General features: G+C 39.3%; 1 protein-coding gene and 1 long non-coding RNA gene across 3 annotated transcripts; both read left to right on the plus strand.

The window, feature by feature from the left end:
- The first annotated feature begins 2,811 nt into the window (after window positions 1–2,811).
- org (oogenesis-related gene) lies at window positions 2,812–4,877 on the plus strand. Its single transcript, XM_047375536.1, has 6 exons — window positions 2,812–3,040; window positions 3,130–3,201; window positions 3,272–3,491; window positions 4,140–4,288; window positions 4,589–4,693; window positions 4,764–4,877. Exons 1-6 carry the CDS (start codon window positions 2,990–2,992, stop codon window positions 4,782–4,784), a joined length of 618 nt encoding a protein of 205 aa, XP_047231492.1. The 5' UTR covers window positions 2,812–2,989; the 3' UTR covers window positions 4,785–4,877.
- A 206-nt stretch (window positions 4,878–5,083) lies between these two features.
- LOC124874408 lies at window positions 5,084–6,836 on the plus strand. 2 transcript variants are annotated; one of them, XR_007039796.1, is made up of 3 exons: window positions 5,084–5,189; window positions 5,312–5,385; window positions 6,370–6,836. It is a non-coding gene; the product is annotated as an uncharacterized LOC124874408 (long non-coding RNA). The 2 variants fall into 2 exon arrangements; XR_007039795.1 differs by lacking the exon at window positions 6,370–6,836 and adding an exon at window positions 6,015–6,250.
- The last annotated feature ends 10,443 nt before the right edge of the window (window positions 6,837–17,279 follow it).

Consider the following 17,279-nt stretch of genomic DNA (forward strand, 5'->3'; position numbering starts at 1 on the left):
CTTGTCCAGTGATCTTAAACTGGTCTGAACTGACAGACTTGGTATAGTAAACTGCGGGATGCTATCTGGGGTCAGGACGTTTGCAAAGATGTTCTCGCGGCTTGTTTGTGAGTCTGTAGAGCATCCAAAGAACTTTGTGCTGCCGGTGACCCACAGCAGTCCCTGGCATTGCTGTGTCTCCTGACTGTGGAGAAATCTTCTGAAGCTTTGTTTCCACTGCACATATCACCAAAACTGAACGTCCTTGTCACTGGTTGCTTATCCATTTTGTACGTCTTCCACTACCGCTGAACACAGGCTTGCTTGTAGTTTGGCAAGAGGAGGGCCAACAGGAGCCTTTTATACTCATCTAGTTCCAGCTATTTATTTTTTCTTTAAACGCATAAAAGGACACAGAAAACTAAGCCGGAAATGGTTACCAATTAGGGAGCTGCTCTTGTACGGAAGCATGGTTAAGGACTTGTCTCTCAGAGCTCTTCAGATGCAAAGTAGCTACAACAACAGAAATAGCGTCTGCCTGCCTCTTGAGGTCTGAAGCAGCACCACTGAACAGTAATGTAATATTAAACCACAGCAAATACCACTTGTTAAGATTAAAATGTTTCAGGATTAGTTTTCATGACCGGTGAGGTATTACCCTCAATAGAGTCTAAAAAAGTGTAGCAATAAAATAGAAACTTTGACTTATTTCTTGTTTTATAGGTACCAAACAGAAAGATGTATGGCTTGTTAAAATATTGCTTCCAAGTGTAGAGTAATAAATAGGTCAACCTTATTAAAATTATGTTTACTTTAAAGACACTTTGCTAAAAATTGAAGTTATGGTGGGGGTGGGTGTAGATATGAAGGTATTTCAGTGTTGCTCATTCAATGAGGAATGAACCAAATGAACAGCAGTTAAAAAATATTTCTAAAAATGCCCTCACCTAAGCTATATATATCTACACTGGTTCCTTTTTTATGTTTGTGAACTTCCTTTGCATGCTTTTTGGCATGCAGAACAGAACATGCATGTAAAACAACCTGGCATGACCCAGACCCAGTTTTAATATTTGATTATGAGGTTAGCAGGACAATCATGTTTGTGACAAAGTCCCCTGCCAGTAGGCAGAGCAACACATCACACTCTTGTCTCCTGATAAATGTTGCTTATCTAGTTGCTCAACCCAACGCTTCTGTATTTTGTCACAACCACAGCCACATGTGTGATAGACCAGCATGAAGTAGGGCATAGTTGTGAACTGGAAGTGCTGCACAAGTTCAGGAAAACATGAAATATGTGATAATATAGGTAAATGCAGCATGTGCCTTTCGATAAATAAACAAATAATTAAATAGTGTTAATGTCTTTCTGCTTTGGGTTCATACTAAACATAAACCCCAGATAATAAATAATAAATCAGGCTACTGAAAAAAAAGTTAATTATTTCAATTTTAACAAGTTTTTATTGATAAGTTGCTTCCGACTAATGCCCGTTGTTTTGGCATTAGCTTAGTTATATTTCTCAGTGACTTGAACACTTTACCACCACTTTCCTCTAAACGTTTTGATGCTGCATTAAACGAGTGTCACTAAATACACCACAGGCATAGGTAGCCTGAATAGATGGCTCTTAAATAATTTGCTATCACTTTTTGAAGTCCAGGTGATTGTGATATGCATTTTACGTACAGACATATTGAAATAAAGATTCATTTGAGATGTATGGTGCAGCACTAATGATGAACAAGAAATGCATCAAAATGGTCAGAGATAAAGCTGTAGAGAGGTTTAAAGCGGAGTTAGGTTAAAAAACAATGTCCCAAGCTTTGAACACCTCACAAGGCACCGATCAGTCCATCATCCAAATATGGAAAAAGTCCAGTTGTTGTCAAATGTTGTTTTCCAATTTAACTTAATTAAATTTCTTTTTGTAGCAGCAATTGACAACAAAGTCCTCTCAAGGCACGCACACATTTAGTGAATTAAATCCAGTAATATAGACTGATTTAAAGCCAACTTCACATATTCTAATTTGATCCTCATGAAACAATGCTGTCAAATAAATAAAGTAGAGAAACACAGCTAAAACGATAAAGATAATAAACATTATTGCAATAATTATATATCTTTTATTGTCTTTAAGCAGAGCCCATGCCGAAGTAACTCACCAAGTCCTAAACCTTTACATTAACCATAAAAGACAGAGGTGTCTCTGGTATTCCTGGACACTTCTCCCTCATCTCTCACCAGCAGATGTGGTTCTCTGAGACATTATTTAAGAACACTGAAGCTGTTTTTAAAACCCCTCTTATTCTTAAACCACAAGTTTTAACCTAAAATCACTGGACAAATTCATCATTAGAACAGGCATTTGTTGAAATCTAATTTTATTTTACAGGTTTGAATTATGTGAGTCTCAGTAATGGATGCCTTTTCCCTTTATAAAATTTTTTTTTTTTTTTTTTTCTTCTCAGAAATTTTCCCATATGGTCTTGTGGATTATTATATTGTTTTGTTTCTTTGCAAAAGATTTGAGCTTTTTCTCAGTATCTGTATGTAGACTGTTGTCCATTAAAAAAGGACATCCAAACACACCATTACCATGATGTGAATTAATACTGTTTATTGTAGACTGCATATTTTTTCTTCAAATGAGAATACAGCAAACACAAATGTTTAATATCTCATTTATCATGAATGGGAAGCTTGAAAAAACAAACAAAAATAAGTGTGCTGTTCTTTATATAACCTATCACTAAAGTAGACTTACCTGGGTTTTTCCTAGAGTCTACACATTTAGCCCACATGGGGCCCATCTGGTGGGAGTTAATTAGCAGGCCATGTTGATTGGTTTGTGTTGATTAAGCCAGGTGCATTTGTCTGCGCTCATTGGCCACGTCGTTGTAATTTCGGGGTACATTTTAGGTCTCACCCTCCTCAGTAAAATACCGGAGCGTCTCTTCCTCACTGCAGACCTGTCAGGTCCAGGTTTTGTCCCACAGAACCATGTCTTTTCAAACTGCCGGAGAATCTGTGGAGCAGCTTGGGAACACTGAGGTGAGGATAAACTGCTGAAACACGCCGCGGACATGTGTCTTTTAGTATGGTTGTTCTGAGCTTCTCGCCGTCTGTGCCTCCACCTGTAGGGCCGAGTGGTGAGGAGAGACGGCGTGCTCCGCTCCCTTGTGCGCGGCCTCCTCTGGCCTTTCAGCATCGTGGTAAGTTTCTCTCACAACCGACGTGGCCTGAACTCTTTAAGAGGTTGACTAACTTGGCTCACATTTGTAGCTTAGGGCCTACCGCGGAGTTTGGTGGGTGCTGGGCCTCACTTCGCCTCAAGAGAGAACCCTTTCCAGCCCCGGGACTTCCAGCCCGGCGCGCCAAAGTCTCACCGGCCGTAAGCGCCTGTACCGGGTCACCCGACTGCTGCTGCGCATCCTACCCTGCAGGGCGCAGGCCGCCTTGGGCTATCCGGTGTCCAGCAGCATTGGGCGTTCCCTGTCCCCAGGTAACGTAGCCTCGGTTTTCTCAAAGAATTTGGTGGTTCTTGAGTCAATACAATTTTCTTTAGTCCTAGAGCAAATGGGTTTGAGTTGGCAGTTTTGGGCTCGTACCAGTTATAGTGATGCTCTTCAGCCCTAACAGAACTGTATTTATTTATTTTTTTTCTTGATGGCAGACCTTATCAAAAGTGTAATGTAAATTCTGAAGTACAAAATGTGGTTTATGTATTTTGTAGCAGTGTGTGCAGAACTGTAACTAAAACAAAGGACTCTGTTTAGGCCCCTGCTTAAACTTTGCTGCCAACTAGTGGTTGCATATGAGTTAATTTAAAACTAAACTTCAACCAAGGCCTTTTGCATATAATTGGATACCAGCTGAGGCCTACTGCCAGATCTTGCAATGCTCATCCACAAAAATGCATAGGAATGAAGCCACCCACTCATTACCTGGACATTTTAAAACTTGTTGCAGGTGAAGGCACTTAATTTCAAGTGCTTGTGCTGCCCTAATGGGTTGTGATGCATGTTATCCACAACTGCTGATCATCAGGTTCAACAAAACTGAAGTTGACAGATTTTCTACTTTTAATGTTATAAAACTGCTTGGTTAGTTCCCCTATGAATTACTGCAAATATTAATGTTCTCTGACTAGAAAGCAGCGTTTCTCCCACTAAACCCTGTGGAAAGGGCAGCAAGAGAAAACAGGATGAGCTTGATGAGGAGGAGGAGGAGCAACCTTCCTGGGTGGAGGTTCTTTCTAAGGAACTTCCTGATGAAGACCCAGAGGATCCTGACTATGAGGTTTGAAGTGTGTATATAATTTGACAGCAATGTCAGGCCAGTTAGTGTTGCTGTAATGCAAGTCGGTGTTGTCAGTCCTGGGGGCCAGTGTCTTAGCTCTTGAACTGTTCTTGACTAAATCAAATCTCTGGCTCATTGCATCCCTCTAAATGACCTGACATGCTTAAGTTATTTAGCCATTTATAGATGCATTGAAGACATGTTGGCTCTTGTGGACTAGAGTTGACACAATCTTTAGACTTTTTTTTTTTTTGAATGCATCCTAAAATTGTCTTCAACTGTAGCTTTTTCTCTCTTCAGATCAGCACTGAAGAGACAGACAGTGAGGAATATGCCTCCAAGAATGATACAGAAAGTGACCTTGAGGTTCTAGGAAAGGGCATTGTCATTGAGGATATGAACATGGTGAGGTGACTTGCAGCCTTGGAGTTCTTGCATTAATGAAGTTCCATTTATTTGGCTGCTTTGTTTACAGGATGTTGTCCATGCCAGTTGAAGGGCCAACAGCTGCTGTTTAACCTTTCATGTATGCTGTGATTTTTGTATGTTTATATATTTGGTAATGCAATAAAAATTTATTTTGCTCTAACATTGTTTCCTTTCATCACTAGATGGCAGTATTGCCCTGCTTTAAAGGGTATTGGTGAAGTAGCATCTGAGTATTTTCCATCTAATCAGATTAACTTAAAATTGGTTTCAAACATTAACTAGATGGTCATGTAACCCTAAATTGACCTTGTCCCTCACTCTATAAAATTGTAAGGGTGTCTAAACTCAGTTGCCAAAATTTCTGCAGGTACATTTTGAGAATCCAGCCATGTGGTCCTTTGTCAAGAGGCTGACTTTTCTGCTTCCTACTGCATTAAACCTCAGTTCAATCTATGCATACTGTCTACTGCAGGTGGGTGGTGGGTCATTGTGAAAAGCCTGTTAAAGCTCTCAAATGACTGCACAAACTATTAAGTGAATGTTGCCTACCATTGTCTCTAGTGGCTTTTTTTTTTTTTTTTTTTCCATTATCAGATTTCATCTTACAGAACTGAAAGAGGCTGGAGAAAACACTTCCATACAGGACTATTAAAGTGAAACTGAATGAGGTTGGTTATTCTATTAAAGATGAGTTGTTTTAGCAAGCCTGGAACTGTCAACCAGCATCTTGTACAAGTTTCCAGAACTCCTCTGGCAATAAAACAAGACTTCATCTGCTTTTAATCTTATAATTTTCACTAACTATTAAATCGGTTTTTAACAACCTTCAAAGAAATGACACTAAAGATTCTCAAGTATTTTATTTTTTTTTCCAATAGTTGGCAGGTTTGTCATGTCTTTACCTGCATAGGTTATAAAAGGGAATTAATGGTTTAATGGTTCCTTGTCTAGGTTAGCAGCCAGAGGCTAAAACAAGTGGACCTTTGTGTCATGTCACTTATGAATTGACTTTCCCAGGTTAGGAGAAAGTCATGGACTGAAGTTTTAATACACTCAAATGTGAACACATGTAAAATAGCTTTTTTATTTTGCTACTGCAACAAATTTCTTTTCTTTTTTTTTTTTTTTTTTCCCCTAATCTTTATCAGGCCTGCTAAATGCAGCTGAAACAAGTCTACTACAGCAATAATTCAAAATTACCTTATTGTTTTGGTGTGTGAAGACATGCAAATGTCTAGAGACTGAGCATGTCTGTGAAAAGAAACTAAAGGCTTTCTGTTATTTGATGCCACATCAGTTGCAGGAGCTATTGGGAGAAACGGATAAGACGACACAACTGACACCCTCAGCAAACAGTTTTCAGTTTCATTTACTGTAATTTGACTGCACAGCTGTTCTTCTGCAGGGGTTCATGCTACTTTGTCTAATCCATGCACCTCTGAATGATCCATACCATAGCAGAACATATCAAGTCATTGTTAATAAGAATCTGTTCTTAACTTGCCATGCTAAATAAAATTAATTTCATAAACATTGAGATCCAACTGCTTTCAATTAATTCCTGGAAGCCTTTGAGCTTGTTTTAACTGTACTTTGCAGCTTCCTGTTTGCCGTACCCCATAAAGGGATTTTTTTTTTTTTTTTGTCTCCAGATGCTCGATTGATAAGGCAGGCATACCAGGAGGACATCTGTATGAAATAAATGCATTGTGTGTGTTGTAGAGAATAGCAGCTGCAGTGAGAGCAGGATACAGAGGAGGAACTGATGGTCTCTGGGGGTTCTCATGGCTGTCTGAACGTTTGAAGGGTATCCTGCTCAGCAGAGGCAGCAACCTCCATCTTCTGTTTGTAGTCAGCTGGGGACCATCTTTTAAAGCTTTGTTTTTAACTGTGAAAATAAGCTGTGAGGAACAATATTTTAAAATGTGCATAGAATGGGGTGTTTTTTTTTTTTTTTACACGAAACATTTTAAGAGGTGTGCAGTTAACCACCTTTCTCTGCAGTTGCAGCTCTGTTTTGGGAAATCTCTCCACCAGCTTTGTAATCTAGAGACAATCTTTTGCCCATTCATTTTGCAAAATAGCTAAAGTCACAATGTGATTTTCTGGATTTTTGTTTTAGGTTCCATCGCTCAGTTGAGTACCTATATTTGCAAACTTCTACATGCTCTGCCAGTAGGAAAACCAGCAAAATTGCCAGTGCATTAAATACTTGTTCTCCCAACTGTACATATATCCCCTGTCAGCATTTTCTTTGATCTCCTTCTTGTATAAAGAGGTTTGATTTGGTAAAGCAACCGAAACAAACCGAACAAAACGTGGAGAAAACCGAACTGGACAGAGGAGCATAGCATGCTGGGATCATGGTGCGAACAAGCATTTCCAAGCAGATCAATGTGGTGTTCCCTCTGCTTTCAGCACCAGCCTGGAATGTGAGCAGCTCTGGTTTCTGCTGCTGTCAGAAGCTAGAGAGGAGACAGCAGAACACCAGAGACCTTCTCCACAGATGAGGAGCATTGTAGATGATCATTTAGGCTGCTGACATGTACAATACAGCAAATACATCTTCACCTCATTTACATTGTACTTCTGTTTATATAGGGTTTAGATTATTGTACTGTATCTTGTCTAGAGTTTGTATATACAGGGGTTGGACAATGAAACTGAAACACCTGTCATTTTAGTGTGGGAGGTTTCATGGCTAAATTGGACCAGCCTGGTAGCCAGTCTTCATTGATTGCACATTGCACCAGTAAGAACAGAGTGTGAAGGTTCAATTAGCAGGGTAAGAGCACAGTTTTGCTCAAAATATTGAAATGCACACAACATTATGGGTGACATACCAGAGTTCAAAAGAGGACAAATTGTTGGTGCACGTCTTGCTGGCGCATCTGTGACCAAGACAGCAAGTCTTTGTGATGTATCAAGAGCCACGGTATCCAGGGTAATGTCAGCATACCACCAAGAAGGACGAACCACATCCAACAGGATTAACTGTGGACGCAAGAGGAAGCTGTCTGAAAGGGATGTTCGGGTGCTAACCCGGATTGTATCCAAAAAACATAAAACCACGGCTGCCCAAATCACGGCAGAATTAAATGTGCACCTCAACTCTCCTGTTTCCACCAGAACTGTCCGTCGGGAGCTCCACAGGGTCAATATACATGGCCGGGCTGCTATAGCCAAACCTTTGGTCACTCATGCCAATGCCAAACGTCGGTTTCAATGATGCAAGGAGCGCAAATCTTGGGCTGTGGACAATGTGAAACATGTATTGTTCTCTGATGAGTCCACCTTTACTGTTTTCCCCACATCCGGGAGAGTTACGGTGTGGAGAAGCCCCAAAGAAGTGTACTACCCAGACTGTTGCATGCCCAGAGTGAAACATGGGGGTGGATCAGTGATGGTTTGGGCTGCCATATCATGGCGTTCCCTTGGCCCAATACTTGTGCTAGATGGACGCGTCACTGCCAAGGACTACCGAGCCATTCTTGAGGACCATGTGCATCCAATGGATCAAACATTGTATCCTGAAGGCGGTGCCGTGGATCAGGATGACAATGCAACAATACACACAGCAAGACTGGTGAAAGAGTGGTTTGATGAACATGAAAGTGAAGTTGAACATCTCCCATGGCCTGCACAGTCACCAGATCTAAATATTATTGAGCCACTTTGGGGTGTTTTGGAGGAGCGAGTCAGGAAATGTTTTCCTCCACCAGTATCACGTAGTGACCTGGCCACTATCCTGCAAGAAGAATGGCTTAAAATCCTTCTGACCACTGTGCAGGACTTGTATATGTCATTCCCAAGATGAATTGATGCTGTATTGGCCGCAAAAGGAGGCCCTACACCATACTAATAAATTATTGTGGTCTAAAACCAGGTGTTTCAGTTTCATTGTCCAACCCCTGTATATACATATATATATATATATATATATATATAGATATATATAGATATATATATATATATATAGATATATAGATATATAGATATATCTATATATATATATAGATATATCTATATATATATATATATCTATATATATATATATATATATATCTATATATATATATATATCTATATATATATCTATATATATATATATATATATATATATATATATATATATAGATATATATATATATATATATATATATATCTATATATATATATATATATATAGATATATATATATATATATATATCTATATATATATCTATATAGATGTATAGATATATAGATATATCTATATATATCTATATATCTATATAGATATATATATATATATCTATATAGATGTATATATAGATATATATAGATATATCTATATATATCTATATATATATATATATATCTATATCTATATATAGACATATATATATATTTATTTATATTTTTACGGGTTTTTTTCCACTTTTTGTCCAAAAAATAGTCTGTGAATATTTTAATAATTCTGTACTATACTGTCTGTCTTTTTGTTCACTTTATATTCATGGTTATAATTTGTTTCTATTATTTATTTGTCCTTCCTAATATTACCTTACTAGAGGTGCACCTTTAATCTGTCCTGCCGCTGGAACTATTTAATTTCCCCGTAGCGGGACGATAAAGTTTATATTATCTCTATGTTAATCATGGTATGATTGTTATAGAAGTTGATGTGCTTATTAACTTGGCTGTTTAGGGGTTGGCTACCTGTGCGATCGAGCCCGTAGCGGTTTATTAATTCACTGTTGTTCATTGATCGGAGTATATCTCTCCTTTCTCTCAGTCTTTCCACCATCTTCTCTGCATAAAACACTCTTACACTCACTAAAAGTTCGACCTCACTCTTAACATTTGTTCACTTTAAGAGCTCTCTTAAGGTTTAAGATGCTTCATGAATAACTTTTATCTTAATGAGGGAAAATACTACTAAAACTCGTAGATTTCGAAAAAGTTTTCTTAGAATGATGTCACCAGGAGCTACTTTTAGTCTTAGGATTCTTTTAATCTATTGTAGCTTTGGCTGTAGGTTCAGGGTTGTTTCCCTGCTGAATGATTAAGCCTTTTCACGTTTCCTTCCAGGGTTGCCCTGTATTTACATTTATTTGTCTTTGCCACAGAGTTTTGCATGTAGGCCAGAATTTTTGTCTTACCTGACCAGATCAACTATTTTTATGTTTGCTGTGTCCTCTACCTTGTTTATGGCAACCAGCAAGCACGACTTCTTTTGGTTTTCTTTATGCTTTTCTTCTTTCCAGTCTCCTCTAAAGACCAAATTTATGGACTGCATGACTAATTGTGTCGACAGTTTCTTCCACCTGAATAGTAGATTTCTGCAGCTCCCCTAGAGTTAATTTGAAGCTCTTGGCTGCTTCTTTAATTGATACTCCCTTCATCATGCCTGTCAGTTGTTTGCAGTTGTGCTAGACTATAACAAGTCACAATTAAGGTCTGAGGCTTTCACAGAACAACTGTGTTTGTACTGGGATTAGGTTACACACAGGTGTAAATGGTTGCACTGGATTTTATTTAGGGGAGTCATAATAAAGTGGGAATTTCAGGTTTTTAATTGTAACATTTGAAAATATATTATTTGCCTTCTGCTTCCTAATTATGGACTATTTTGTATTGGTTTATCTCATAAAATCCTTTTAAAATACTTTAAAGATGGTGGTTCCAACATCACAAAAAGTTCAAAGGGGTAGAAATATTTTTGCAAGGAATTGCGTGAACAGAAAAGCACTTTCAGTGTTATATTCTGGACTTCCTACCTGATCTATGTGAGCTGCACAAGTGTTGATGCAGCGCAGATAGTTATAAAACCTTCCTGACACAAACAAATGCACACCTAGAGGCAGAATGCTGCAGAGCCACTGCCAGGACTTTGTGACATCAGCGCATTGTCACCTCAAATGGATAGCAGCAGTTGCCGGCTGCTCCCCTGGCTCACAGTGTGATCTGAAGGCTGCTATATGTACTGCATGACAATGTGACCCTGCGATGTTCGCCAATGACGCAGCTCAAACTCAGTCCCATGCCTTATACTTTTTAACCATAACACTCCCTAACGTCCCTCGGCAACCCCTAAGCACAGTCATGCAGTATGATTCACTTTACCTGCGGCCTAATGACTGGCTGTCCCTGCAGATTTCAAGAGCATCCATCACCATCAGAGAAGTAGAGTAGGAAAGGAGGCATGAAAAGTAGACAGAACCAGCCCTCTGTTAGTCACACATTTTGATGCATTGGACAATGATGGCTCTGAAGATGATGGAACTGAAGAAAAGTGCAGATTTTGCATAATTATGATAATGTATGTGCTGATGCATGAATTTAAAGAATTACCATTCCTGAATGAGCAGCTGCCACCTCAGGGCACTGTCCTTAATGATCAAGTCAAGTTTTTGGAGCAAATACAAATCAAGTTTACTCACTGTTGAAGATATTATGACATGGCATTGATTTCCATTTCCTTAGTGCTGCTTTAAATCCCATCAAGTATGACAGTCTGTATCTCAAAGTCCAAAAGATTTACGAGAGAGCAGTACATATTTGTCTCGTATTCATGAATGTCCTTCTTGATCAGCTCAACAGTATTTAAAGGCTTTTCTGACAGCAGTACTAGGAACTGACCTTTTCTTTCAGTAAGGTCAGATGTACCTTCACAACAGCTAGCAAACAGTGCAGCGCTCCCTCAGAAGTGTGTGATCATGCCAGCAAGCAAACTAGATGCTATACTGCGCTGCAAATACTTCAGGAGCAGTGAAGGAAAGGAAAATGTGCAGCTCAGGAGTTTGTTCTGACAGCTTTTAAATCTTAATTCCCAAGCAGAAACTTTGGTACTGTGATGAGGGAATACTACATTGATCTCAGTGACCTTTGGCTCTCCTTTATTGAATTTGTTCACACTAGCTGAAGGACTACCAACACTTCCTGTGTTTATAGGGCAGCCAACATCTAGTGACTCAGAACAACAACTTAAAATACAATATAATAATAATAAAAAATTCAGAGCCTTGCAAAAAGCCCTTTGTACCTCTCGTACCTTTTTACATTTTGTCATATTCCTCTTTCTATTTGCTGCATAGACATTATAATCTTTTAAAAAAAAAGAAGATAAAGGTGTTTTTATTGAGACAAGCAACCAGCTTTATTGATACAGTTTTACTTTCTTTGATGCGTTTTTATTCTTTTTTTGATAAATAAAATGTCATGTTTATGCTTATTTAATCATTTTGCTATGGCATTTTATTGTTTTTTTTTACTGTGAAACATTAGTAGTACAGGTCCTTCTCAAAATATTAGCATATTGTGATAAAGTTCATTATTTTCCATAATGTAATGATGAAAATTTAACATTCATATATTTTAGATTCATTGCACACTAACTGAAATATTTCAGGTCTTTTATTGTCTTAATACGGATGATTTTGGCATACAGCTCATGAAAACCCAAAATTCCTATCTCACAAAATTAGCATATCATTAAAAGGGTCTCTAAACGAGCTATGAACCTAATCATCTGAATCAATGAGTTAACTCTAAACACCTGCAAAAGATTCCTGAGGCCTTTAAAACTCCCAGCCTGGTTCATCACTCCAAACCCCAATCATGGGTAAGACTGCCGACCTGACTGCTGTCCAGAAGGCCACTATTGACACCCTCAAGCAAGAGGGTAAGACACAGAAAGACATTTCTGAACGAATAGGCTGTTCCCAGAGTGCTGTATCAAGGCACCTCAGTGGGAAGTCTGTGGGAAGGAAAAAGTGTGGCAGAAAACGCTGCACAACGAGAAGAGGTGACCGGACCCTGAGGAAGATTGTGGAGAAGGGCCGATTCCAGACCTTGGGGGACCTGCGGAAGCAGTGGACTGAGTCTGGAGTAGAAACATCCAGAGCCACCGTGCACAGGCGTGTGCAGGAAATGGGCTACAGGTGCCGCATTCCCCAGGTCAAGCCACTTTTGAACCAGAAACAGCGGCAGAAGCACCTGACCTGGGCTACAGAGAAGCAGCACTGGACTGTTGCTCAGTGGTCCAAAGTACTTTTTTCGAATGAAAGCAAATTCTGCATGTCATTCGGAAATCAAGGTGCCAGAGTCTGGAGGAAGACTGGGGAGAAGGAAATGCCAAAATGCCAGAAGTCCAGTGTCAAGTACCCACAGTCAGTGATGGTCTGGGGTGCCGTGTCAGCTGCTGGTGTTGGTCCACTGTGTTTTATCAAGGGCAGGGTCAATGCAGCTAGCTATCAGGAGATTTTGGAGCACTTCATGCTTCCATCTGCTGAAAAGCTTTATGGAGATGAAGATTTCCTTTTTCAGCACGACCTGGCACCTGCTCACAGTGCCAAAACCACTGGTAAATGGTTTACTGACCATGGTATCACTGTGCTCAATTGGCCTGCCAACTCTCCTGACCTGAACCCCATAGAGAATCTGTGGGATATTGTGAAGAGAACGTTGAGAGACTCAAGACCCAACACTCTGGATGAGCTAAAGGCCGCTATCGAAGCATCCTGGGCCTCCATAAGACCTCAGCAGTGCCACAGGCTGATTGCCTCCATGCCACGCCGCATTGAAGCAGTCATTTCTGCCAAAGGATTCCCGACCAAGTATTGAGTGCATAACTGTACATGATTATTTGAAGGTTGATGTTTTTTGTATTAAAAACACTTTTCTTTTATTGGTCGGATGAAATATTCTAATTTTGTGAGATAGGAATTTTGGGTTTTCATGAGCTGTATGCCAAAATCATCCGTATTAAGACAATAAAAGACCTGAAATATTTCAGTTAGTGTGCAATGAATCTAAAATATATGAATGTTAAAGTTTCATCATTACATTATGGAAAATAATGAACTTTATCACAATATGCTAATATTTTGAGAAGGACCTGTATATAAATAAACTTTATTTGCCAACACAAATCTAAATGTGTTTCGAATATTTGATGGAAAACATAGAGCCTGTGAGGAGGGGATGTATACATGGTTATTAGATATAGAAGTCTGAAAAGTATGCAGACTATTCGTATTGAGTCACCAGTGGTTATATCTGTCGGCTGCAGAGGTTTGTTGGAGAGAATTAGTGAACAAACATCATGAAGACAAACACAGCGGACAGATCAGATATAAAGTTGAGATGTTCAGTACAGGCTAAGGTTATAAAGCAACATCCCAAGCCTTGAAGATCAAATGGAGCACAGTTCAGTCCGTTATCGAAAAATGTAAAACGTATGATAGAACTACAAACCGAGATATGACCGTCCACCTACGACGAAAAGCCGGGTAACAAAAATCTTAATGAGGAAAACAGCCAAGATTTGCAATTGAAAGGGTGTTTTTGTTGCATTTCGAACAGGGAACTAGGGAAATTCAACTTCTATGTTTAAAGAAAACACATCATACATAAAATACAGGTCAATACTGGAAAAAAACACCATTAGAGGCTATGAAAAAATGTAGGACTTGTGGGGAGGTTCACTTCCCAACAGGAAAAAAACAACAAGGTTACAAAGCAAAGGCAGAGATCAAACATATGTGTTAGAATGTCCCAGTCAAAGTCCAGACCTAAATCTAATTGAGAATCTGTGAGATTGGAGAATTGTAATTCACCGATGCTGTTTATTCAATCAAAAGAGGAATGAGCGAAATATTTAATCTCTAGATGTGCAAGCTGTAACTACAACTGTGAATTGTAGCAAAAGGTTATTCTACAAAGTATTGACTCAATTGGCTTAATAAAAATACATGCCACACATTTGTTAGGTCATGTGTAATTAGATTCTTATTTATGGTTGTTTATCCCATTTGATCCCAATAAAATGAACTTTGTGGTCGTAATGAGCAAGATGCTGTAGTAGTTTGTTCTCAGATCAAAGGCCTCATGAAACACGTTTGCATTAATCCCACATGACTTTTAACTTTGTTTTAGCTCATGCTTTAAAAGTGACCAGAATCCTACTGTTTATTTGAATCTGTTTATTTAACATACGAGTATGAACTCCAATTTCCAGTTTCACTTGTCATTCTGTCAAAGATTTAATCCTGATTCAGTAAATGCTCTGGAAACAAAATAAGAAAATTTTCCCTTTAGCCCAGTACAGGAGGAAATATGTAACAATGTGATGTCGAAAAAGAGTCAGAGCACAAAAAATATGTTCAGCTTTTTGCTTCACCTCGGTGGATAAAAATACATTTGTACATTTAAATGCACTCTGCGTTCTTCCTAGCATCGTGTTTGCCCTGCTCACAACTCTTGAAGTAGCTTTTTCACTAAAGGGAGATGAATCAACTCCGATGACTCACAAACTCTGTTGGCATCTTCATCATGAATACTGAGCAGTGCTATAAGCTTCTTTGCTTAAGAACATCTGCCAAATGTTGTAAATGTAATGGACTTGATGTTATTATTATGGGGTCGGTCTTGACAGGCCTTTTTTTTATTATAGGTTGCAAATCACTTGCTTTCCCTGTTCACTTATGTCATGTATTTTTCTATACACAAGAAACTAGGACATTTTGCAAAAAATGTTAATACCATGAAGTATTTCAGGCAGCTAAAACAGGTGTTCAGTGAGACTAATAAAGTCGAAGCTCAACATTGTCGGTGTCAGCTCCTCAGACCTCACTGACTGTGAGGATAGCTCTTGAATAAACATGCTCTGGCACCTTCCTCTGTTGGTTATCTTCCACTGTAGCAGAGGTTGTGCCCCTGCAAGCTCTCTTAGTTTCTCAGTTTTTGCTTCTCAGCAAAGCCCAAATAATCCCATCCCTTACAGGTGCAGTTTTCTCTTTTGAATGTTGGAAAGTGTGCTGCTATTGTTCAATACAGTTGATCGTATTCCATGTGTCTCCTGGTAAAGCTCCTCGGGAATCTATCTTCACTATGAACCAGGCACACTGTAACCAGTCAACCATTGCTGTGGCTTTTTCTGGTTTTGACGAACAGACTGGGGGAGAGGTAGCTCATGTGATGATGAAGGGCAGCTGCTTCCTCTGACACTGTACCCAGCTGTTCTCTCTTTAAATGTCGTGTTTACCACCTGATTTCTTTTTTGAGAACAAGGTTTGCATGTCAGGTAAAGGGCATTACTGATCCATTTGAAACTTTTCTTTTTCGGTTCTGTGTGGGCTGTGTGAGATCGTGATACTTTCATTCATTTCCATGTTCGAAATTGAAAAAGTATGTAAAAAAAGATTCAAAGAAAGAAAACGAGCACAATATGAGCTGAGAACAGATCATAAAGTTGCTTAGGAACAGAACACCAAACTAGAGTATCAGTAAAAAACACAATGACTACCTGAGAAGATAGTAGTGATAGCAAGATCTCTAGACTAAAATGTGATTTAATAAGTGGAGGATATAGTTAACAATTTTATCCGTGAGGAGGTGCAAGTTAGGAGAAATGTCTAAATGCAATAACTTAGAGACCAAACATTTCAGAACACTTCAGTTGCAAATGACTGCTTGAGACAACAATTGTAATGAAAAAAACATTATTGCAAACTTGAGTTAGATGTAATTGCTGTATTACTGGTGACCAGCATTGTTACTCTGATGCACACGGTCGTGTGCCAGCATTTCCCTGAACAACTAAATCCCCATAATTTGACCTCAATCAGTCATAAAGTGACATGCAGTGTTTGTGTAAACCATAGCAGTAGTGAATGGAAGATGCTAACAGTCTCACTTTGCTAAATACAGTGCTCAAAAAAATAAAGGGAGCACTCAAATAACACATCCTAGATCTGAATGAATTAAGTATTTTCATTGAATACTTTGTTCTGTACAAAGCTGAATGTGCCGACAACAAAATCACACAAAAATCATCAATGGAAATCAAATTTATTGACCAATGGAGGCCTGGATTTGGAGTCACACACAAAATTAAAGTGGAAAAACGCACTACAGGCTGATCCAACTTTGATGTAATGTCCTTAAAACAAGTCAAAATGAGGCTCAGTATTGTGTGTGGCCTCCATGTGTCTGTATGACCTCCCTACAACACCTGGACATGCTCCTGATGAGACGGTGGATGGTCTCCTGAGGGATCTCCTCCCAGACCTGGACTAAAGCATCCGCCAACTCCTGGACAGTCTGTGGTACAACGTGACGTTGGTGGATGGAGCGAGACATGATGTCCCAGATGATCTCAATCGGATTCAGGTCTGGGGAACGGGCGGGCCAGTCCATAGCTTCAATGTCTTCATCTTGTAGGAACTGCTGACACACTCCAGCCACATGAGGTTGTTAGACCATGTTTTGCTGAATATTGGACCATTTGCACATTGCTGGACGCCACCAGGCATTCTGGCGTTTTTGGCCATTTTGTATACCAGGACAGTCCACTACTACAAATCCCAGCGGCCACTGTGGCTGATAGGACGGGGGCGTCGCAGCTCTGAGGCCACCGTCAACTATATAACAGAGTATGAGACGGCCCACCATTGCTTTTCACGCTGGAAACCGGACCAGCAACTGAAGCGCATCCCTCTGGAGAAAAAGTCCCACGTGCCACGTGGATTTTATTCATTCTCCTCTGTTGGCCAACGAGAAAACTAAGCCAATTAA

The sequence above is a fragment of the Girardinichthys multiradiatus genome, chromosome 9 (genome assembly GCF_021462225.1).
Source record: "Girardinichthys multiradiatus isolate DD_20200921_A chromosome 9, DD_fGirMul_XY1, whole genome shotgun sequence".
NCBI classification, from domain to species: Eukaryota; Metazoa; Chordata; class Actinopteri; order Cyprinodontiformes; family Goodeidae; genus Girardinichthys; species Girardinichthys multiradiatus.

Bases quoted from the DNA above. Each gene is read 5' to 3' on its own strand.
- org (XM_047375536.1), top strand. From the start codon at position 2,990: ATGTCTTTTCAAACTGCCGGAGAATCTGTGGAGCAGCTTGGGAACACT. The intron at 3,202-3,271 runs GTAAGTTTCTCT...TCACATTTGTAG, and splicing joins TCTGGCCTTTCAGCATCGTG to CTTAGGGCCTACCGCGGAGT. The intron at 3,492-4,139 runs GTAACGTAGCCT...TTCTCTGACTAG, and splicing joins TGGGCGTTCCCTGTCCCCAG to AAAGCAGCGTTTCTCCCACT.